The following is a 25,607-nucleotide window of genomic DNA, read 5'->3' as shown; positions in this document are numbered from 1 at the left end:
CTTCTTGCCCCCCATTTTCCCTTCCCTAGGGCCATTTGTGGCCTCAAAATTATATTAAAAATAGGATGTAGGCACCCAGTTTTACTAAATAGCAAGAGCACTGATAACTTTTCTAATCTCCTCCACTAAATGAGAATATATACAAACAGGCGAACATTCAGTTTCAGTGCATTGCTGCATACATGTTAAAGCCCAGATACGCTTTCAGTGTAAGTTAGCTAAATATCCATATTCCAAATATCCATATTCCAGATGCATCAGCGCAAATAGTGTGCAGCGTCCCATGGTTTGTTTTTTTTAAGTAATTACAGTCTGAGTAGAAGAGAATCTCCCCTGTGAATATACTGCAGGACATGTCCTTTGTTCTCCGTTAGGAAGCAGTGATCTCTCTGCAGAAATCTGACATTCACCAGTCGAGTCAGAATTATAATTCTGAAATCAGCAAAGCTCCTGCTGCCTGCTGATTGGAAAGTGCTAGCTGTGGCTCAGCAGGGGGAGTGTTGCACCTCTGCAGAGAGACCACTGCTTCCAGGCAGAGAGCAAGGGACCTTTCTGCTGCTTTCTAAAGAAAACATTTGTAAGACTTTGTACACCTTTTCTTTTTATGCATGTTGGAATGTATTTAGCTGTTTTAAAAATATTGGCTTTATTGTGTAGTATTTTGGATTTTAACATGCATAATGTTAAGGCAACCTATTTATTTAGAATTGGCTATCAAAGCATGGAAATGAAAGAGAAACCATGCCAGGATTTTCTTAGGCTCCATTCACACTTGTACGACTCCAAAGTTGTGCTGACTTTTGATGCAACTTTGGATGGGTGTAACTTGGATATGACTTTGGCTTTGACCAGTGATAATGGACATATGTTGAACAACTGTTACATTGTATAACATTCATTTACGATTTTTATGCAATTTTTTTGAGGGTTAACTTTTAAGTCTGCCCTAGTTGCTCGAAAGTCGTACCAAAGTAGTGCATGAACTACTTTGAAGTTGCTGCACCTTTAAGACGCACATACATGAATGGTTATCAATGGGAAACAACTTGACATGCGACTTTGATGTCCAAAGTTGCATGACACTTCGCACACGTGCGAATTGAGCCTAAATGCAGTGCACCACAACACTTGTCACATAGGTAGCTTGTAGATTACTGCACACGTGTGTTGGGGTGCCATTACAGTGCCATTCTAAATGAGTGGCACTCCAACAGACAACAAAAGGTACTGTGTGTTACTGTAATGTGCAGTAAAATGCATGTTTTACAACAACGCATAGATGTGAAATTAGACCTAAAAGTCAAAATTTAGACACTGAAAATTGCTTTTAGTATTTATCTTCTTATTGACCCTAGGGAGCCCCCCCCCCCCAAGCCTGAAGTACCCACTACACCAGACTTTACTTCTAGCTATAAATTCAGAGTTTTTACCCTCCCCTGGCACAATTTTCTCCTCCATGCAGGTCATAGAGTTCTGGGCATATTGGTTGTGCCAACTATAGAATAACAGGCCCTCCAAAATGACTCCACAAGGTACCATTACTCTATGTCCTGGTGTCTCTTTACAATCTAAGATCTAAAGCCATAGACGGTTCCATTCTCGGGCCATTTCATCAGGGCCTGTCAAAGATTTGAACAATGTATAGGCATACTGAATGTAAAATCTGACAGGTTATCTCACTGATGTGTTTGCAGCTTTTGGATATATAATTGGCACACAAGCACAGTAATTGTTGGTTTACACTTGAAAGGTTGGTTGTACCCAAGTTGCTCAATTGATTGATTTTACATGCGATTATTGCTATTGGCTATTTTAGCCACTAACAGTAATCACTGTGTTCTCTTGGCAGGGACTGCTCACTGCGCTGGAGGGATTCAACCATCAACACAGTGGAGCAATTTTTCCAGAGTTGCAAGAAAGAAAATTGCTCCAAACATGGCCAACTTTACATCTGCTGGAAACCAACCCACCCCACCAAAATAAAGTTACTGTACTTAGAAGTGACTTACCGCATACAGAGAGAGGCCATTGTGAAATACCAGCTCCTTTTCTCTTCCAATGAGATCTATAAAATAAACAGCAAACGCAATGTTCAAATATTTGTTTTGGGTTCTAAAATGAATGCTGTGTATTATATTTATTTATTAACATGCAAAAAGGATTTATTAAAGAAGTGATTTCTTGGTTGGATTTCCATCACTGGAGCCTGAAGGAACACAGCATTTGGCATCCACTACAAGGATGAATACAACACACCTCTGCCGGGACCTCCGCCTTTACACAGAACATTTTATTGTTTTACTAGCAGGACCTGGTTTAGTATATTGTGACAATGTGTAGATAAGCTCATGGGAAATGAGGGCATAGTTCAACTCGTGATGAAGAAACAAATGTGAGGCCAATAACTATATATATGTAGTGCACCCTCCAAAGAGCTGCTGATCATTGGGTTTATTTCCTCCCCTTTAACACACACACAGTCAGGCAAACAGCATTTTTCGCATTCTTCCTCTGGCCCAGGAATCAGTCTAGGGCAGTAATGGCGAACCTTTTTGAGCCCGAGTGCCCAAACTGCAACACAAAACCAACTTATCAGTTTCAAAGTGCCAGAGAGTTAATATCTGGGGTGGGAATGTGATATATCGCCTCCCAGCCACCTTGCCAACTGCCATCTGAAAATTGATCCACCGTCGCTTGCTTCTCAGAAGAGCAGCAAGGGATGCTGCATATGTAAATGCACCCCAGCCCAGCTCCTCACCTCTGCACCCCAAAGCCCCCCTCTTTGCTTACTTCTACATGCCCTGCTCACTATTGAACCCCCACAAAGCTGCTGACCTTGTAAAGGTTAGCCGGTCAGTGGTGTGCGCTCTTCTTCCTCACGTGCCCACAGAGAGGGCTCTGCGTGCCAGCTGTGGCACGCGTGCCATGGGTTTGCCATCACTGGTCTAGGGGTTTCTCTTTTGGTTTCTATTTGTGAGCAATGAACTTCGATGAGGATAGGGAACATGGGATAACCCAGAACTGCAAAGCGTGAACGAATTTGAGAACTGCTACCTTTCTGGCTGCTCTTGCTCAACGCTTGAAACGTGTACAACACCCAATGGTATTTCAACCTTGCTTGGCTGTACTTGCACTTTTCCTAGCAAAAGGTCCCAAAGAATTTCTTTACTGCCTGTGACCTGTCTTCTTCCCAGAGACTAAAGCACCACACAGCCACTCATTGGTTGCATCCGTACCGATATCCACCAGGCTCTTTCCCCCGTGAGGTAGATGAAGAATCATTTAGCCTCTGGACAACTTGGGCTCTCTCCCACAGCTTCTTTCCCAGCTTTCCTCCAATCAACTTTTCTCCTGACCCATTGGATTTCTGCGATGCTCTGCAAATAGCCCCCCCCCCCCCAGCAAAGCCTAGCTAGGACCATAGTATCTTCAAATTGGCTTCTTTCCCTGGCCTCTGCCCTGGGGGTAAAGGCCCCTCAACAGGGGTCTACCCCAGCAGGCCCGACTATGGAACACTGCCCTACACAAGCATGCTGCAAGCTGATGCTGCTGCACAGGGTTCAGAATATTTATGGGATCTCCCCCATCTTCTGGGCACACACCTCCCCACAGATTGGCTGGAGTTCCATAAATATTCAGGCTGCAGACTCTGCCCTCCCTCCCACTATGTTCCAAAAATCTCTAGAAGACAAGGGGAAGTAGAAGAGCAGCAGCCTGTGAAACCCTAAGAAGCTCAAATTAATCAATCCCTGCTCCACTGATTATAGTGGAGCCAAAACTAAATTTGGTCTAGCAGCCTAATAACTAGGAGGGTGCTACATGAAAATGGTTGTCCTCTTTTTGCCAGTTCCTAATGGTAAATTTAGCCCCGGATGATTTAACCACTTGTAGTCCGCAGTAAATTGGCAAAGTGATGTACTGGTATGTCACTGCTTGTTTCTGGGTTGTACACAGCAGGAGTCTGTCAGCAGGTCCCAGTCAATGATTCGCGGCTTGGACTTGCTGATGGACTTTGTCCAATGACAGCACAGAGCCTTGTGCTGACAATCAACACAGGGCTCTGTACAGAGGAAGCAATCTCTGTTTTTTTTTTTTTTTTTTATTCCTGCAAAGCAAAGATAAGAAACAAAGAGTTCTATAGTAAAAATCAGCACACATTACACATTGTTAGGCACACAATTAACCCCTTGATTCCTGAGATGTTAACCCCTGGCCAGCCAGTGTCATTACTTCAGTGACAGTGTATTGTATTAGCCCTGATCACTGTATTAGTGTCACTGGTGATGTTAGTGGCAGTAAGGCTCCTTTCACACTTGTGCGACTTGTCTTGCCACTTGGGACTGCAAAGACGCATAACAAGTCATACTCCACGATTTCAATAAGTACCGTTCATATCTGTGCGATTTTAAGTTGCAATGACTTCAAAGTAGTCCCTGCACTACTTTGGTCTAAATTTGGATAATTAAAACCCACGCTAAATTAAAAGTACAGAATTGTTTGTTGTGAAATGTTATTTTAAATTTGGTTTTAGTTTTGATATTAATAATTAAATTAATTGCAGCTGCTGTTCACCAAATGAAAAACTCAGACACAAATGACTAACAAAAAACAGTGCTTGCAATAAAACAATAAACAATGACAACCATACAATATAATATCTCATGTGCATAAATTGGTGTAAAAAATGTTTAATGACAAAAGTGCACTAGACCAAGATTACACAGGCATTGCTTCAAGTCCAGTCAAAATCACGTCAAAATTGTGGCAAAAGAATTGCAGCAATTGCGCGACTTTTAGGTCACACAAGTGTGAAAGGGGCCTTAGTCAGTTCCCACTCAGGCCCTGTTCACACCTGAGCTTTTTTCAGCTCGTAAAATGCTCATCTCTGAAGTTCCAAAACGCCCAACAAGCAAAATTCTATTCATTTCAATGGCCCCTGTTCACATATGAGTGTTCTGTCGCCTGAAGCAACACCTGAGGCTCAAAAAAGTACATGAGCTTCTTTTTAGGCGTTTTTAACTCAGATATCAATGCCTGCCTCCAAACACCTGCAAAAAATATCAGAAAAACACCCAGAAAACACCCAGAAAACACCTGAAAATGATACGCTCAGGGGTGAATGGAGCCTCAGTGTCAGTTAGTGTCAGATTGTCCGCCACACTTGCAGTCCCATTATAAGTCACTGATCACCACTATTAGTATAACATAATAAAAATCCAGTATATATGTTATAGTTTGCACTTTGCAGACACTATAACATTTAAACAAATCAGTCAATATACACTTATTGTGATTTATTTTTATTTTTTTTACCAAAGACATGTATCAGAATACATTTTGTCCTCAATATTTGAAGACATTTTTTTTTTTTTTAATTGGATATGTTTTAAAGCACAAACTAAAAAATATTGTTTTGTGGGTTTTTTTTTTTTCAGGTTTTTTTGGTTTATATAATAAAAAATAAAAAACCCAGTGGTGACCAAATACCACCAAAAGAAAGTTCTATTTATGTAAACAAAAATTATATAAATGAAGAAGTGCAGTGCTTCCTCTCATAGGTGCCCAGGAAGAAGCCAGTGGAAGGGGAAGTGGAATGGGAAGTGGAAGTATACTACCTAACTTGCCTCCCCCAAATGGTCAGTAGAGATAAGTACAGGCAATATATGCACAAACATCAAGTGATACTTATGACTAACAAAAAACAGCGCTTGCAATAAAACAATAAACAATGACAATCATACAATATAATATCTCATGTGCATAAATTGGTGTAAAAAATATTTAACGACAAAAGTGCACTAGTGCTTGAAAAAATATATAGTCCATATATTGTGCAATTGATTTTCAGGTTGCACAATATATGGACTATATATTTTGTTCACGACTTGAAGCAATGCCTGTGTAATCTTGGTCTAGTGCACTTTTGTAATTAAATATTTTTTACACCAATTTATGCTCATGAGATATTATATTGTATGATTGTCATTGTTTATTGTTTTATTGCAAGCGCTGTTTTTTGTTAGTCATTTGTGTCTGAGTTTTTCATTTGGTGAACAGCAGCTGCAATTAATTTAATTATTAATATCAAAACTAAAACCAAATTTAAAATAACATTTCACAACAAACAATTCTGTGATTTTAATTTAGCGTGGGTTTTAATTATCCAAATTTATCAAGTGATACTTGTAACTACAGCCATTTCTTTTTTAGTTTTGAACAGAGTTGGAAAGGGATAGAACCTTTGTCAGGTTTTTACTTCTGTCTCCATCCCCATAATCTCTACACTTCCTGCCATAGAATCTCCAGTGGACTGGAAATAGGGAAGTGTTATAACCACTGTCAGATTATTATTACTATGTATTCCTGTCTCAGTAGCAACTGCTCCTCTTCTCTCATCTCTTGTCTTGCTGATTTTACAGGGACAGAAAATGAGATGAAGATTTCCCAACAGTGTTACAGACAGCAAAAAAAAACTCAACAAGTATTGGGTGCCAACAGTCCTGGATTTGCTGGAACAGTTCTGCATCTTATGCCCCGTACACACGTACCGATTGTTGGCCGTAAATGTTCGGCCAGCGTCCGATCGGCCGATTGTTGGCTTGTTAGTATGATGCTTCCGACAACCGACTGCGACTTTTCGGCCGAACAAAATCTGGTCTGCATGCTATAAAATTTTTTGTTGGCCGTCACCAGAACGGCCGATTGTTCGTCAGTCAGTACAGATTTTGGCCGACAAAAGCCAGATGAGCAAGACTGAGCATGCTCAGAGAAGAAAAAACACACGGAAAGTAAACCAGCACATGACATCACTTCTGAAGTTGGTTGTTGTTGGCCGACAAAATTCGTGTGCAGTCTTGAGCACTTTTCAGCCAACACAACAACACTGGACAAAAGACGGCCGATCTTTCGGCCGACAATCGGTGCGTGTGTACGGGGCATTACACTTCAGTCCCAATAATGGTGTGTCCCAGGCCATGTCCACAGATGGCTCCATGCACACAGGACATTCAAAAAAGTATTTCTGGACGTCGGATTGCTGGCAGGAAAACACTGCTTTAAAAATGCTCTTTTAACAGCATTTTTTAATTGCGTTTATGCGCGTTTTTTTTTCAGCGTCAGCGTTTTTGGGGGGCGTTTTTAAAAATTACACCAGCTTACATTCAGCTCTGCAATATAAAAAAGGCTGAACGCTGATAAAATGCGTTTATGCGCGTTTTTCAGCATTCAGAATTTTTTGTGGTCAGAAGAACTGCTCTTGAACGTGATTTTAGCCCATAAACTCCCCTGCTGATAAACTTCAAAAAACATGTGTGCATGAACACATAGGAAAACATAGAGGAGAGTTTAAGGGCTGTTAAAAAAAAAATGCCCAAACTAACAAAAACGTGAGTTTATCAGCTTCAGTGAGGCCTTAGAGTTGAAACAGTCACAATGTTTAACCACTTGAAGACCAAGCATTTTCTGGCATTTTTTGTTTTAATGTGAAAATGTTTGTTTGTTTTTTTTTTTGCTAGAAAATTAGATAGAATCCCCAAACATTATATATATTTTTTAAAGTAGAAAATAAATTGGTGGGATTTGCAATTTTCTATGTCACATGATATTTGCTCAGCGGTTTTTCAAACGCAGTTTTTGGGAAAAAAGAAACATTTGTTCAAATTTTATTTAAAAAAACCCAACACATAACCCAATTTTTCGTAAAATTTAAAAGATGATGTCACTCCAAGTAAATCGATGCCAAACATGTTTAAAACTGCGCACAACCGCACAATGACCACAAACAACATACATTTTACTATCCATAGGCGACACTTTAAAAGCCTTTACAGGTTACCACTTTAGATGCACAAAGGAGGTCTGGTGCTAGAAATACTGCTCATGATCAGACGCTTGTGGCAATACCTCACGTGTGGGACGATCGTGGTTTGCGTGCATGCAGGACCTGCGCACATGTTCGTCTTTGCACGCTATCACGGGGGAAGGGGGCACTTTAATTTTTTTCTTGAATTATTATTTATTTTTTTATTTTTACACTGTTGCTTTACATTATTTTTTTTGATCACTTTTATTGCTGTCACAAAAAATGTTAACATCCTTGTGACAGCAATAGGCATGTGACAGGTACTCTTTATGGAGGGATCTGGGGTCCATAAGATCCTTCTTTGCACTTGAAGGCATTCAAAACATCAAGATCAGCAGTACTTTAAGTACTCTAAATACTTTAGATTTTTTTAAAAATGACGCTGTTACGATGCTGGTAAACCGGAAGTGATTTTATGTCATCACTCCTGGATTACTATAGCAGTGACCCAATCAAGGCCAATTCCAGCTTTTTCCAGGTCTCCAACTAGCTGGTGGACATGCCAGCTAGTAGCTCAAGTCTCCCGATGGGACAAGAGAGCCTAAGCGAGCTGCGGAAGGTGGGGAAGGGGGGGTACGTCCCATCCCGCTGCTTGTAATAACAACCAAGCAGCTGGTTATTACAAGAGAGCTGACCATCGGCTCTAAAAAATGGTACCGGGGTGATGCTTGCCACTGCAGACATCACTTCGGTACAACCACTTGAATTCAAATGACGTATCAGGTATGTGATTTGGCGGCAAGTGGTTGGCACACTGTAGAACAGGATAGTACAGCTCTCAGTACTGTATTACATTGTATTGTTACCGGAGAGTGACTTCTGCTGAAGGGATGGCGGCAGTGTTGCCAACCTCCCGCAGCAAGCGTAAAATTTATTGACTGAGCACATTTTTTACTGACAACCTAAAAAATAAGAGAACTCTTATTAATACCTAAGGCAACTAACATTTAAACAGTATAAACATAATATGGAAACACGGACAATACTCATAACAAGTCATTTGCCTGGTTTACACTTAAAAAGTCAACACAGCATGACAAATTATCAGCCCCTGATGTTTACAGACAACTGTCCATAAATTTACTGACGGTTGGCAACCCTGAGTGGCGGTAGGCTGTAAAACTAGGTTGCCCTGCCCCACTGAAGGGGATCTTTGTAAGGTTTTATAGCATCAGGCAGTGTTCCTTACACCGTCCCTACTCACCAGGAACCTTTCCCTGCCCTAAGCACCATCCCTAATCAGCGGATTCCTTTCCCTAACCTGCCAATCACCCAAAGAGTGCCAGAATGATGTGGGATCCCCTATTTAAAGGTTCCCTCTTCAAGATGGCTGCCCAAACTTTTGTGGGAGTTGGATCTCCAATGAGCTACTTGCCTTACCAAAAAGGACTAACTTAGGAAAAAATAGGACAATATTCTTATCAGACTCCTTGTCCCCTGTAGCATCAGAAACAATGCCATCTACAGGCAAGAATAATGCCTGCACTGGCCTACAGGCAGGGCTTGAATGGGATGGTAAGTGGGTAGGGCAGTGCTGTATCTTGGCCTAGGCCAACAAGGCCAAGGCCTAGGGTGGCACTTTGCAGGGGGGGGGGCCGCAAAAAGCTGCACCCTGCACGAAAAAAAAAAAAATAGCCTCCTCCCGGCACGAAAAAGGGTCCCCGCTGGCTTGCGCTACACTTTTTGTATAGTGCGAGTCTTATGTGGTGAATTGGGCCGGAGGGCAGGGTCCAGGAGGCAAATCAGTCTGGTACCCCCATAAAGCGGTCACACTGCTACCTACCAGTATGATAATACCGGCCGGTCAGGACATTCGGACAGACCGTAGGCCGCCGACCACACTTAATACAACTGGCCCGACGGCCGCTAATGCTAATAAGTGTGGCACTGCAGCCAAATGCTTCGCCTACTCTCCTCTGCCCCCAGGCACTGATGGGCACTCATATGCTGTACTGATGGGCGCTAATAGGCTGTACTGATGGGCACTAATATGCTGCTCTGATGGCCACTGATGAGGCGGCAATGGTGGGTACTGATAAACTGCACTGATGGGCACTAATGAGGCTGCACTGATAAGGCAGCACTGATATGCTGCACTGATGGGCACAGATGAGGGTGCACTGATAAGGCAGCACTGATATGCTGCACTGATGGGCACAGATGAGGGTGCACTGATGGGCACTGATGAGGCTGAACTTATGGGAACTGATGAGGCTGCACTGATAGACTGTGGTTGTGGTCTGTGGTTTACAGATGACAGGGCAGGTCATAAACAGGAAGGGGTGTGGCCCTTACAGGAAGGGGTGGGTTATATTTAAATTAGGGGGTGCACAAGTTTAGTCAGGCCTAGGGCAGCACAAAACCTAAATACGCCACTGGGGTAGGGTCTGGGTTTGCCATTCCCTGGGTGGACCTGAGATGGACTAGGGATCCGTACTGAAATGTATGCTCCAGCATATCCAAAAACAGTTTGGCTGGAGTTTGGCTTCAAATCATTTTATAGAGTACTTGGTAAACTGTATACAGGTTGGGTTACAAGCTGAGAAATATTACTCTAGTGTTCACTAAATGTGAAGTGCATTGTAAAAGCAAAGACCAGTGACAGCAAGCTACATGGCATTTCAGGCCCCAGGACAGTGAGGCTTTAAACCTGATAAAACAGCTCTTCAAACCCTCATGGATGGAAACTCATATCCATGTGGTGCTGTATTCACTTATATAATAGACCTGAATGCACAGGCAGGTGTACTGTTTGCCTAAGGACACACCTTTATTTAACCGTCCGCATACACACCAGGAATTATTAAATATAATTATATAACAGGAATTTTATGGATGCTGAAATAAAATGGAAAAATAAATATGGATAACGCTTGCTGGTTCAGCGACTTCTACAATTTGTCAGATTAAATTAAACTCTTGTAAGCTAAACAGATAGAAAAAAATACACACCTTAATTCCAAGGATGTTATTTGTTCACTGAGCAAATATGTCACGCCTGATTTTATATGGCTGTTCCTGCTCCTCCTAAAATCAGAGACTACATCTTGTTCTTACCCAAGGTATACTAAAGGCTATAAAATGGACCTGTCACATGCAAGACATGCTGCCATTTTGTAAGCTGAGCTGCAGCAATGTTACCATAGTTCCCAAATGTCCTTTATTTGAAGAAACAATCCATATTTTGGAATCAGATCCTTCCTTCCCTCTCCCCCCTTTAATTGTCCTTCTGTTGGATCTGATGTACAGATCGGTATGAATAAACAATTGCACTAAGCATTCTACCTTCAAATTACTGAATTAGTAAATTTCAAACACTAGCATAAAGGGAAAGCAGCATGTGGGCAGGATGAAACAGTGCCTACCCGGCTGGGTGGATGGGGGGGGGGGGGGGTAGGAGTTAATGCCATGTCTGGTTTCTTGGTCTTTTTGGTGGGTTCCTGTCTGTGTCATGTAAATTGGGTGAGTGGTCTGGCTCGGGGGCTGAGGAAGTCCAGAGAGTTGTAGACAGCTGTGGGTTGTGAGACCCGTAAGGGATTGATTGAGACGGAGGATGAAACCCGGAGTAGCAGAAGGATGTCATGCATCACTGTTCACATGTACAGACTTCCAACTTGGGGTTCGCCCTGAAAACACCAGCTCTGGATATGGCTCCGAAGGACTAACACTTGCATGAGAGACCCTCTGAAGGACTATGATTACTGGACTACACTTTTGCAGGTATGCTGGGGCAGAACCCAAGCCTGATGCTAGGAGTAAAAGTGTTGGAAAAACTCTGTATTTGTATCTTGGACTGTGAAATGTCTAATTTGCACCTTTCTTAAATAAAGTGTTGAACGTTGCCCTTGCCGGGTCTGAAGTTTGTAAAGAGGTGTATTGCAAGTAACCTGCACACACACAGTTAACCAGTGGGTCTTAATACATTGGGGAATGAAGACTTCGGTACAGAATGGAGTAATTTGAAGAAACAAGTATAACGGAAGTGTAACAAGCAGGCTATCGATGGCATGTACCTGTTATACTGTGAAGTGGCACGGCCTCTAGCAGTGGATGTTGTCAGCACTCCTTCCGCCAGCGGTCGGTCTCCCATAGCATTGGGAGTGGATTGCACAGCAGAGTTTCCCATCCTGTACAGAGGTACAGAAGGTCTAGAGTAGGGCATTTCTTTATGTACCTGTGTGGGGCTGGGTGCGGGTAGGGTGTTATTAAGAGGTCCACATATGTCTATTGTCTTTATGTGATGTTGGTTTTGTTTAAACTGTACTATTGCTGTACAGGGTTTTACTAAATGTATTTTCAATAAAAGTATATTTTTACATATTTTTTTGTTCGATCTTTGTCTCTCATGGCGGGCCGGTCCAGCACCGATATAGCCCTCCTTACAGCCTACGCATTTTTTGTCTATTATCTCTAGGGTGATGGTGCAGGAATTTACTGATTGGACGTTTGTTTATCTTTTCCCATGTATTTATGGACCTTGCTTTGTGCACTGGTGCGCAGTCATGTTGGAACAGGAAGGGGCCATCCCTAAACTGTTCCTACTAAGTTGGGAACATCCCAAAGGTGTTCTATCGTGTTGAGGTCCGGACTCTGTGCAGTCTATTCAAGTTCCTCCCCCCCAAACTCGCTCATCCGTGTCTTTATGAACCTTGTTTTTGCATTGGTGCGCAGTCATGTTGGAACAGGAAGGGGGGTCATCCCCAAACTGTTCCCACAAAGTGGGAAGCTTGAAATTGTCCAAAATGTCTTGATATTCTGACGCCTTAAGAGTTCCCTTCACTTGAACTAAGGGGCCAAGCCCAACCCCTGAAAAACAACCCCACACCATAATGCCCCCTCCACCAAATGATTTGGACCAGTGCACAAAGCAAGGTCCATAAAGACTCCTGACCTCAACCTGATAGAACACCTTTGGAATGAATCAGAGCAGAGACTGCGAGCCAGGCCTTCTTGTCCAAAATCAATGCGCTTCTGGAAGAATGGTCAAACATTCCCATAGACACACTCAATATTGAACCCTACAGACTAAGACTGGGATGCCATTAAAGTTCATGTGTGTTAAAAGGCAGGTGTCCCAATACTTTTGGTAATTTAGTGTATGTGAATGACGGCTAAGTCATTATCTTTTTCACACTAATCCTTCATGGCCAGCATGGTGAGGTTGTGTCAAGGGTGTGCCTAAATACTTTGTGCCTGAAGTGTCCCTGTTTCCCAACCCTGTATGTTAATTTTGTATGAATTTACTAGTTTTTAGCAAATTACTGGATTGCATTTTCTGAAAAAGTGTCTCATCCCTTAAAATAACTGCCCCTAAAGAATTATAGGCCATGCAATTGTTATAGGGCCAAGTAGAAAAGGAGACCAATTACTGTCCTCTCTGAAAAGTGATTTCTCCAGGCAGCATTCTCTATTTCATGTAATCTTGAGTAAAAAGAACGTGTATGGTGTTGTTCAAATATCTCTGTCAGGTAAAAGAGCCAGGCCATCCAAAATGTATATTTCATTCATAGGTCAACCTTGGCTGATTGAGTACCTTGCAGATTTCTTTCATCTTCTGGGAACTCTGTTGGACAAACTCCCTGCAATAAAACCTTACTTTAGTTACACTACTCTTTGGAATGTTGTTCAAAAAAGCCTATGAATTCAGTTTCGTTCATGTGACATTCTACACATGACTGTGCATAGTCCAAACACAATCGTGTGAAAAACAACTAGAATTCTGGATCTGGATGCAGCTGAATTTATTGATATTTATTAATAAAGTTTTAGGCTGGATTCACACTTATGCAAATTTGATGTGGGTTTCTCCGCATCCAATTCGCATGACAGTTGAGTGTTCCTGGCTCTCAATGGAGCCGGTTTACACATCTCCGGGGCGCCTGCGGAGCGGATTGCACAAGGGTCCTGTGCATCTTTGGCTCAGTTTCAGGTCCGAATTCAGGCAAAAATTTGGGCCTGATTCGTCCCTGAAATGGGGAACAGGGACACACCAGACCCCTGCTGTGAGCCGCACCTGAATTTAAAGAGCATTGTAACTGAAGTGAGGATCATGGATTATTTTGTACATCAGTTGAAAACACCCCTGCAGTGCTCACTGGTTCCCCCCACAGACCTCCATGTGCTGTAGTGAGGTGAAGGTTGGTGGGAGGAACCAGTGGAGGTTACAGGAGATTGACACTCCTGGAAGTTTCGGAAGTGCAGCATGCGTATCTCAGTGTATGAATGTAGAATCTGCTGAGGTGAATGAATTTCCAAGCATGTACTAAAGTGGCGTCACCCCAGCCTACGTCCAAAGATTAAAACAGCGAGGGATAGACACTAATCTCTGGCTTAAAAAAAGAAAATTATTTTCCAGTATTTAAAAGTACCTTCTATTTCTCTCAGCCTCCTCCATGACTTCAAATTCCTATTTTTTTTTGTTTTTCTCTTGTGATCTGACTTCCTGGTATTGGGTGGCTACATTCGTTCTCCATGGTCTCACTGTATGCCACCCCCTCTTGCTCCCTCCCAGGAAAGACTATGGACTATTCACTATAGGATTTGTAGTTTGCATAGAGGACATGACCACAATTACCATGTACTGCTCATTCCACACAAATGGAAGTGAGGGGGAAAAAGGAGTATCTGCTGTAGACACAGGCATGGACTATGTGCCTGATAGAAGAAATAATGACCAATCCATACAATCCATGACCTGACTGAAATCTAATGTCTGACCATCAATAAATATCTCTGGTCTGTATCTGAAGCAGTATTGTCCTCCTCCGAATGCAAATGTTAAAACTCGCCAAGAGCAGCAATGCAAATGTCACACTGAGGAAAAGGAAACAAAGCAAATGCTACATTCAGCTATGCCTGATAAACAGGCTGGAATACATGAACTTTGTTTCATGTAGAAATATGTTTGTCATTTCAATCTTACAGCTTCAGTCTGTCAAGAACCTTGCTGGCCCTGACCGTTGTTGTGCAATATCTAACGCTCTACCTGAGACTTCCCACCTGCCTGCATTTCCCAAGCCACAGAGCAAGGGAGATTTACAAAACACCATGCTGGTCAGCAATCCATTTAGGCCTCATGCGCGCTGGTTTCTTGTAAACGCTGTTTCTCCTGACAGGAGAAAATCCGCGTTATAAACTCACCTAAGCTACATTTTTTCAAACCAGTTTAGGTGAGTTTAGCAGAGTTTGGAGTTTGGGTGTTTATTTATTTAATTGGCCAGAATTTGAATTTATTCTGACCATTGAAATAAATAAACACTGAATTACTAAACACAACCAGCGTTTAACAGTGTTCAGAGGTTTTTGTGGTCAAAATTCCATCTTCTGAATGCGATTTTAGGGTGTCTCTAAACTCCCCTGCTACTAAACTGCTAAGAACGTCCATGTTTGCATGGACACATGGGATAACTGTAGCAATATTTCCAGGCCTTGAGCATGATGTGGGTCTGCCATTGTTACCGGAGACACTTCCAACACATTTAAGTTGTGAACACAAGTGTGAGAGTTGAGACAATGACCATTACGGCATCTTTGGTTGGTTTTGTTTATTGTATGTTGGGGATGGGAGAAGGGAATGAGTGGGATACTCCTCTGGCTAAACTAGATTAACTAGGACTTTAAACAAAAATGCCCGTTGGCGCTGTCTTGAAGCCAGCTGAATGCCAACCAGCGCTTCCTGACGTTTGGAGATACTGCTTTGCTGAACTAGTGCTGGAACCTTGACTTTAACTTGTTTGTTAACTCAGAAGATCCAGGACTGTAGAACACTTGACTCCTGACACTCAATTTAGCTCAAAAGTCATGTGAACAGCTCTCTTCAGCCCTTCACTGACTGAGGTAGCTCCTTGTCACTGCTTGTGCCGCTGCAACTCTTAACACTACACACTGTACACATTAGCTCTTCAGGGCCCAACCGCTGGCGCCCCCTTTAACACTTCAGGGTCCTCTGACTAGGTACCCCCTCTAACACTTCAGGGTCCAATGACTAGGTACCCCCTCCAACACTTCAGGGTCCTCTGACTAGGTACCCCTTTACAGCTAGCTGACTCCTGGATCCATGGAACCTTCTCTGGAGTGGTCCCCTCTACACTTGGCAGACCCTTAGGGACAGTTCACAGTGCTCACGACCTTGGCAGGCTTTCCTGGAACTAAACCCCTCTTCCTCTACTGGTCCACAGCACACCGGATCCCCTCTGCAGCTCAACTCAGTATTCTCTGGATTCCCAGGCAGCCACCCGAGACATCCGATCCTTTTGACAGGAGGAGAGACAGCTGTACTCTCCCTCCTGGGACTCTTCTTCCCGCCAAAGATGCTGCATCATCTGTTCCCCTCAAACATATACCCACTCCCAGAATCCTCTGCGGCAGAATCTGCCTTCTGGGGTAGATACAGGCCTGAATGTGTCTCTGATTGGATTTCCTCCACTGCCCAATGAGAATCCTCTCATGGAGCCAGTGGGGAGACTCCCCTCTCAGCAGACACACCTGGGAGACATGACAACCCAGCTGAAATTATGGCCATGCTGTTAGGCAGCCAAGGCTCACTATACTTTTACCTAGCACCTACTCTGTAGGGTGCTACATCACATAGATGGGAATTTAAAGCGGAGCTCCAGGCTGTAACAACAAATACTGTAGCTGCTGACTTTTAATATTAGGAAACTTACCAGTCCACAAATCCAGCAGTGTCTTCACCCAAGCCGATTTTTCAATCGGCTCTCAGGTGCTGCCGCCACCATCTCGGCTAAGGGAAACCAGCAGTGAAGTCTAGCAGCTTCACAGCCAGATACCTACTGCGCATGCCTGAAGGGAAATGCGCTTTGTGAATGGCCTGGCGGCGGTGGGGTGGAAGGAGGACGGGGAGCCACAGTGAAGTCAGCCAGAAGTAGGAGAGGGTACCTGTCAAAACTAGGTACCCGCTCCCCTCAGAAAGGTGCCAAATGTGGCAGCGAAGGGGGGGCAAACAAGTGGAATTTCCCCTTTTGGGTGGAGCTTCACTTTAAAGGCAGAAAAAAACGCCTAAGTTCACAAAAATGTGAGTTAGACAGCAGCAGTGTGCATGAGGCCTTACAAAAATCCTTCTATACACCCAAGGAAGCTGTAAGGAATACACGAAGGAAGGATACATACAGTCATTGGTAGGGGAATGCCCAAAGAAAGGTACGTGAAGGAAGAATGTATACAGTAGCAAAGTTCATTAAATGTCTTTAGTTTGCAAACAGTCTAGGAGCTTGTAGTTTTATCACAGCTGATAAAGAATCTGAAATACACTATATTACCAAAAGTATTGGGACACCTGCCTTTACACGCACATGAACTTTAATGGCATCCCAGTCTTAGTCTGTAGGGTTCAATATTGAGTCGACCCACCCTTTGCAGCTATACCAGCTTCAACTCTTCTGGGACGGCTATTAACAAGGTTTAGGAGTGTGTCTATGGCAGTTTTTGACCATTCTTGCAGAAGCACATTTGTGAGGTCGGGCACTGATGTGGACGAGAAAGCCTGGCTCACAGTCTCTGCTCTAATTCCTCCTCAAGGTGTTCTATTGGGTTGAGGTCAGAACTCTTTGCAGGCCAGTAAAGTTCCTCCAGCCCAAACTTGCTCATCCATGTCTTTATGGACCTTGCGTTGTGCACTGCTTCAAATCATTTACTGGAGGGGGGGAAAATGGTGTGGGTTTGTTTTTCAGGGGATGGGCTTGGCCCCTTAGTTCCAGTGAAGGGGTCTCTTAAAGTATCAGCACACCAAGACATTTTGGACAATTTCAAGCTTCCAACTTTGTGGGACCAGTTTGGGAATGACCCCCCTTCCTGTTCCAACATGACTTCGCACCAATGCAAAAACAAGGTCCATAAAGACATGGATGAGCGAGTTTTGGGGGGGAGGAACTTGAATGGCCTACACAGAGTCCGGACCTCAACACGATAGAACACCTTTGGGATGTTTTGTGCAGAGACTGTGAGCCAGGCCTTCTCGTCCACATTCGTGCCTGACCTCACGAATTTGCTTCTGGAAGAATGGTCAAACATTCCAATAGACACTACTAAACCTTATATACAGCCTTCCCAGAAGAGTTGAAGCTGTTATAGCTGCAAAGGGTGGGCCAACTCAGTGTTAAACCCTATGGACTTTGGATGCCACTAAAGTTCATGTGCGTGTAAAGGCAGACGTCCCATTACTTTTGGTAATATAGTGTAAGTCAGCTGGATATGTCAGGTGGGTGGAAATGACCCTTCATGGGGTTGATCTAAGGACTGGCATAAAAGACAAACCAGTACATTTTTTTCTTGTTACAACATTTAGCCGAGTACAATAAGACTGTTTATAGTAAATAAATGGATTCAGTTCCTGACAAATACAACATACTACTGATGTTTAATGCAATATAATGTATATGCTTTAGCAAAATGTTCAATACATTTTAAACATAAAAACCTAATACTGGAGCCAAAATCAGCTCAGCCATTCACAATTACCCTTTTGGCAAAGTGTTCCCCAACAATGCCAGTCTTAGCTTGACTCTTTGGAAAGTTTATTATTTGCCATTTTTATACTGACCTTGTGTTTGCTATAGTTGAGGGCTTTCTCATACAGATTAATCCCACTCATCAGTTTCTCCATGCTGTCTTCTTCATTCAGCAGTCCCACGTCATAGGCATGGGCATATCCCTGCTCTGCCAGGCAGCGGGCAGCCTTTAGCCTAGGCTCCTTGCTGCCCGCATCCTCTGCCTCCAGGCCCATGAGATGAGCTATCCTATCTGTGCAGTGTGAAGCCTCTTCCTCCAAATTGAGTCTGTCATACACATATGCCAGGTTAGCCCATGCATTTAAATTATCAGTTTCTTGCTTGGTGATGTTATCAAAAATCTCCTTGGCACTGTCAATCTCGTCCAGATAGAAAGAAAAGACGCCGAGCAGATTTCTGATTGCTGAGTGCTGGAAAGTAGAGTCGAACTCTAGCTGGAACTGAATAGCATCACGTTTCAATTTGATGTCCCTTCTTCGAAACTCTGCTGGGGTGCAAGATTCATAGTTAAGGTTCATTTCCAAGTGGAAATGGCCAGGAATGTATTCAAATTCATCTATGAGAGTTTCTATGTCCACACCGGACTCTTCCTCCATGGCTGCAGAGCTAGTAAATCCCTTTAGTCTTTCCTGCTCGGTGTACCTGTATATCTGGTCTGAGTCACCTGTAGCTTGGGAGGAGTTTCACCTGGGAGAGGTGGCTGTGTACAATTCCCTCCTCACCCAGGTGACTTATGCACAGATTTGTCAAGTCAATGCATTATTTATGCATGCCATTATAGTTTCCCATGGACCAAAGATTTAGAACCAATGCAGAATCAACATACACTCCATATACTGCAATGGTCCCCTAAGAATATAATGGGTATTATGGTTGCTGATGCCATAGCAGAGAAAATTTCAAGGTTAAAAGCTGTAAAGTCGAAAGTTATTGAGCTGTAAAGTTAATAGTTATGACTTTATAAAATATGTAATGACAAGTATAAGCTGGAAGCAACATATGGACTCCAAGAGGCTAAACCTACATAACATCTTAAAGCGTAACTGCTGACAAGCAGCTTAACACAGAGATGAAATACAGGTGCATCTCATAAAATTAGAATATCATCAAAAAGGTAATGTATTTCAGTAATTCAATTCAAAAAGTGAAACTCATATATTTTATATAGATGTGTTACACACAGAGTGATAATAAATCCTAAGCATTTCTTTCTTTTAATTTTGATGATTATGGCTTACAGCTAGTGAAAACCCAAAATTCAGTATTTTAGAAAATTAGAATACAGTAAACCCCCGCTCCATCGCAGTTCAGTTTTTGCGGTCCCGGTATATTGCGGTTTTTTTTGTAATGTTATTTTACTATATAAATCATTAAAAATGAAATATTTTTGTGTTTTCCATAGCTCTTGCTATGTCTCTCAGTATCTTTTATGTGTTTAAATGAGTTTCTATTGTTTTAAAAGTGTGTTTAAAGACCTTAAAATGCTTTTACACATACAGTGACAGTAAAAAAAAAACATGCCTACAATGCATTTTAATAGGGATTTTCTATTTCGCGGATTTTCACTTTTTGCGGCTGGGTCCGGAACGTAACCCCCGCAATGGAGGGGGGTTTACTGTATTACATAAGACCAATTTTCCAGCAGGACTTGGCACCTGCCCACACTGCCAAAAGCACCAATACCTAGTTTAAGAATATGTGCGTTGCCCCATCACCTAGTACCTAAGTGTCAGTGGCCATCATCCCAATAAATAGGAAAAAAGAGGGAACCCCAAATTTTGTGGGACTATAAATGCGACTGAACAATTAGAGAAAGGAGACTAGTAAATAAAAAACATGAATACTTTATTATTGTACATAGATAAAAAGAAAAATTAGACAAAATTGACAATAACAATAACGGTAATTGTTAAAATTGCATGCAATGACAGTTCACACCCAGTACAGAAGACTCCAGGGTACAAGTGGTTTAACGATCAGCAACCTCGTCTGACCTAAACCCTATAGAGAATCTGTGGGGTATTGTCAAGAGGAAGATGAGAGACACCAGACCCAACAATGCAGATAAGCTGAAGGCTGCTATCAAAGCAACCTGCGCTTTAATAACATCTCAGCAGTGCCACAGGCTGATCGCCTCCATGCCACGCTGCATTGATGCAGTAATTCATTCAAAAACAGCCCTGACCAAGTATTGACTGCATATTATACTGTACATGGACATACTCTTCAGTAAGCCAACATTTCTGTATTAAAAATCCTTTTTTTTTTATTGGTCTTATGTAATTGTAGCACTGCCACCTTGAGGACTGCTGGATAATACACTTTTGGGTCCCCTTGGGTTACCGTTAGCAACATTGGCATTCACAAATTAACACTTTACTTCTTTGGCTCAGTCAACGACCAGTCCAGGGGTATGTAGTTGTTTTTGGTGTTTTATTTGAAATAGGGATGGGAGAAGGGAATAGTGGGATACTCCAAATTGAAGTATTCACAATGGATGAGGACTCCTATCTGGAGATGCAGCCAGGCTGCAGATTTTCCTTGCCACTAGATGAATTTAGGTCAAGTCTCTGTTCAGACCACTTAGTTGGATAGATTATCTTCAGGATACCTGCCTAGTATCCTCTTTCACTACACAGACTGACACCCATCCTCTGACTATCCTACACCGGGGTGGCCCCCCTCAGGTCAGGCCCCTAGACACGATCCCCTGTACGCACAATACTGTTTTTATAGGGTCTTCAGTGTCTCAACCCCTCCAGTCAGTTCTCCTGGACCTCTGGGTTCAGTTTCTTGCTGCCTGGTCCCCAGGCCGACTGCCTGTGACCACGTGCCACTGCTACAGAGGAGGAGGCAGCCGTCACCCTTCCTCCGGGACTCTGCTAACCAGCCAAAGACCCAGCAGCACATTTGCTCCTGGGTTTTATACAGTATCACATAAAGTACAGAGACAGCCTGTCTCTATCAATCACTGGGACTGTATCAAAGCCTGTGTACCCACTGGTCCAGTTTCTTCCCATTGTCCAACATGCCCTATTGGACCAGTGTTGAAACACAGTCTAGACTCAATGAATTCCACACTGAGCAGACCTAACTCACAGATCCTGCTCTCTGGTAGGCAGAAAGCAATATAGATTTCCCTGCTGCTCCTCTGATAGGCAGGCAGAGCAAAAAACTATACTCTCTCACTAGCACCTACCTAGGAGGGTGCTACATAATATTCAAATTTTCTGAGATAATAAATTTGGGTTTTCACTAGCTGTAAGCCATAATCATCAACATTAAAAGAAAGTAATGCTTGAAATATATTACTCTGTGTGTAATGCATCTATATAAAATATATGGGTTTCACTTTTCGAATTGAATTAATGAAATAAATTAACTTTTTGATGATATTCTAATTTTATTGGATGCAACTGTATATATAAGGGAGTAGTTTTAAATGCCAAAATATAAGTATGTCTGTCCATTCAGATCTGGGATTTGCACAGCTCTGCAAACACAGCACAGCCCATTGAATTCACAGCTGCTGGGGTGCGCTGAGAAGATACAGCGCTGACATGCTGATCCCCGGCGCATTGCAAGCTTTCTTTTTTAGAACATTCTAGAATTGTTACTAGTGACATTTCATAAGTTCTGTTCTCACAATGGTGCTGGGATGCAGTGATTCCCACCGCAGCCTGCTGCATGCAGTACTTTTTTTTTTAGCACAGACCACTGCAATGCAATGGTGCGAGCAGACACCATAGGCAGCAAGGCATACTGCTTTGTTTTTACGTGAACAGATGATGTATAGAATGCCCTACAGAAATTTAATTTCCTGCTTGTGTGATTGGCTTATTGTTTCTCCAAGAAGTCTGCAGTAAGATACAAGCCTTATTTTGAGCTTCCCCATAGGATGTTGATGTTCTAATTGTGTGTGAAGTCATAAATGCACCATAAATGCCAGGTTTAAATGAGCCTCTTTAAATCTCTTTGTGTGGATGTTATCTCTACTGGTTTAAATATTAAGAGGAGTTCAAATTCCTCCTTTTTATAATGCAAAAGTGTGACTTTGTGGGAGATTTCCTGCCGTTTGACTGGTAAATCCTGGACAGTAGTAATTGGAGAGCATATGTAGATGTGGTGGAGTGTTCTGCACAGCAGGATGCTGTGGAGAGGTGCATCTATATGGGCCAATTATAGAAGTACCCTTCTCTATATAGACTGTGAGCCAAACCAAAGTTGTCAAAAAGTTTTATATACACTGATCAAGAAAAAATTAAAGAACACTTTGAAAACACATCAAATCTCAATGGGGAAAATATCATGCTGGATATCTATACTGATATGGACTGGGTAATGTGTTAGGAACAAAAGGATTCCACATCGTTTGATGGAATATAAAATTATTAACCTACAGAGGGCTGAATTCAAAGACACCCTGAAAATCAAAGTGAAAAAAATGATGCAGCAGGCTAGTCCATTTTGCTGAAATTTCATTGCAGCAACTCAAAATGGTATTCAGTATTTTGTATGGCCCCCACATTCTTGTTCCTAATGAGACGACAGATGGTGTCCTGGGGTATTTCCTCCCAGACCTGGACCAGGGCATCTCTAAGCTCTTGAACAGACTGAGGTGCAACCTGGCGGGGTTGGATTGACTGAAACGTAATGCCCCAGAGGTATTCTATTGGATTTTGGTCAGCCATTCAATTATATCAATTCCTTCATCCTCCAGGAACTGGCTGCATACTCTCGCCACTTGAGGCCGGGCATTGTCGTGCACCAGGAGGAACCCAGGGCTAACTGCACCAGCGTAGGGTCTGACAATGGGTCCTAGGATCTCATCCCGATATCTAATGGCAGTCAGGGTTGGCATTGCTAGCCTGTAGAGGTCTGTGCATCCCTCCATGGTTATACACTTTGAAAACACATCAGACGACGAATGGTGTCCTGGGGTATTTCCTCCCAGACCTGGACCAGGGCATCACTTGAGCTCCTGAACATACTGAGGTGCTACCTGGCAGCATCGGATGGACAGAAACACAATGTCCCAGAGGAGTTCTATTGGATTTAAGTCAGGCGAGCATGAGGGCCATTAAATGGGAATGCCGCAGGGCCATCCATAAGGCATGAATAAATATAGGTGTCAGTTACTAAGCTGGTACCAGGAAATATGTTCTACATAGGTCCATGCAGTAAATACCTGCCCTGCATCCACCTTCCTTCCTGGCTGCTTTGCCCATTTTCCATCATATCCCTATCCTGGGAACCTGGAGTTGTTTGTCACCTGCACTGGCTCCACTTAAGGTACCGTTATCATCCATCTGTGTTATTTCATATGGGGGCCAGCATCCTCTATGGCTTGCATTATCTACTGTGAAGTACCTACTGTTAATAAACTAAGACTATTTTACTTCACTTGTGCAAGCAAGTTTTTTGTCTGGCTGGGGGTAGCGCTTTTTATCCCATTGTGTTGCTTGTCTTATTGATCTCATCTGGGTTTGAGTGTGGGATAGCAGCACCCCTGGTAGCACTACTTATTATTTGATCTCACTGAAGGATAGTCCCTTAGCGCCTGGTTCTCTGTGTGTCTATAAGAGTTTACCTCATTAATTCCAGGGGGGACCATTGCATTTAAGCATTCGGTCCAAAGGGTCTCGCGCTGGAGTATGCTTTTGTCCCAATTGCCTCCACTGGGGTCCCGCCGGATAACTTCAAGAACAAAAAAAGAGACCATTTCTGTAGTATATTTATGGTGGAGGCCAATATGTCTGGTCACTGGGGTTATGACCTTTTCCACTGCCTGAATAGTAAGTGTGGTCACAAATTCTCTGTCCAAACTGTCGTTTAGTCTTGCCGATATAGAAAGCTCCACATCGGCAGACCATGATGTAAACCACCCCTTCTGTGGAGCAGTTTGAAAAAGCATTGGATCTATGCCATTGCCCATTTGGCAGTCTGATCCCAGGACCTTCATGGACCCAGGGACACCGTGAAAACCTACCACAGCAATATGTTCCGCGTGGTTGAGATTTGTCATTCCCATTATATGGTATATAATGGCTGTCAGTCAATTGTTGTCTCAATGTGGTTGCACATCTGAAAATGAACTCAGGGGTCTGCCTAACATATTTTGAAATGGTATTATCATCAGTAACAAAATGCCAATTTTTGTGATCACTGATCGCAATTGTGGTTCGTTAGATGAATACCTTGTAACTATGCCTACCATTGCATTCTGTTGCTTGGGAGAGGTATCATACAAAAGCGAGGTCCTAGTTTTCTCCTTTGCCTTCTTGAATGAGCGTTTCAAGAGGGTACCCTCGTGCCAAAAGTCTCTCTTTCAGTAAATCTGCCTGTTTTTTTTAATCCCATGCTGAGGTGCAGTTCCTCTGTAATCGTAAGTATTGGGCGTAAGGAATACTTCTCACCAATGACCTGGGAAGCAGGCTGCTGGCATGAAGTAAAGTGTTAACTGCACTAGGTTTATGGTAAAGATCTGTTTGTATGTATCTCTCTAGTCTAATTGCGATATTAGGATCTAAAAAAGAGACCCATTCTTTGAGTACATTTTAGATTTTAGTGATTGGTATTCAGAAGTTTCAAAAACATTCCCAACTCCCTTTCTGTACTGGTCCAGATGAGCAAAAGGTCATCTATATACCGGAACCAGTATATGATGTAGGGAAGCCACGGTGCAAAGATCTCATCTGAAAAAAACTTCTCTCTCACAGCCACCTAAATATAAATTTGCGTAAGACGCAACACGTGCCCATGGCAACCCCTTAAATTTGAAGAAAAAGTTGATCAACAAATAAAAAATCATTTTTGGTCAAAATAAAAGTAAGTAGATTTAAGACAAAACGATTTTAGTGGCCAGAATGAGAAAGGACTCAATCACCCGGACGCCCCACTTGTGCGGGATACTAGAATACAATGATTCTATATCAATAGCAGCAAGTAGGGTGTCCGGGGGAACATGAGTCCCCTCCACATGTTTCAGGAAATCCGATGTATCTTTGATGTAAGAGGGAAGTCTTGTTACATGGGGAAGCAAAAATGAATCCACAAATCTATTGGCAATCTCAGTTTGCCATCCGAGGCCAGAAATTATGGATCTACCTGATAGGTGGGAAAGATTTTTATGGACCTTAGGTAAGGTTTAAAAGGTAGGGGTACGGGGATATAGATTGATCAAATAGTCTAGGGTCTCTTTGTCAATAAGTCCCTCCAGA

The 25,607-nt window shown here is 42.7% G+C and overlaps 1 protein-coding gene across 1 annotated transcript in view; it reads right to left on the bottom strand.

The window, feature by feature from the left end:
* The window catches only part of TTC22 (tetratricopeptide repeat domain 22), a 38,339-nt gene extending 19,316 nt beyond the window's left edge, over positions 1 to 19,023 (bottom strand). Inside the window, exons 1-2 of the mRNA XM_082265886.1 lie at positions 18,420 to 19,023; positions 2,010 to 2,065 (exon numbers count right to left, since the gene is read on the bottom strand). Of these exons, the coding sequence (XP_082122012.1) occupies positions 2,010 to 2,065; positions 18,420 to 18,983 (620 nt within the window). The 5' untranslated portion in view covers positions 18,984 to 19,023. The remainder of the gene's footprint in view (positions 1 to 2,009; positions 2,066 to 18,419) is intronic.
* Positions 19,024 to 25,607: the final 6,584 nt, after the last annotated feature.

The sequence above is a fragment of the Pelophylax lessonae genome, assembly GCF_965119305.1.
Source record: "Pelophylax lessonae genome assembly, chromosome: 8".
Lineage (NCBI taxonomy): Eukaryota > Metazoa > Chordata > Amphibia > Anura > Ranidae > Pelophylax > Pelophylax lessonae.
The sequence above is the reverse complement of the archived record's forward strand: the minus strand, read 5'-3'. Positions and strand labels throughout refer to the sequence as shown.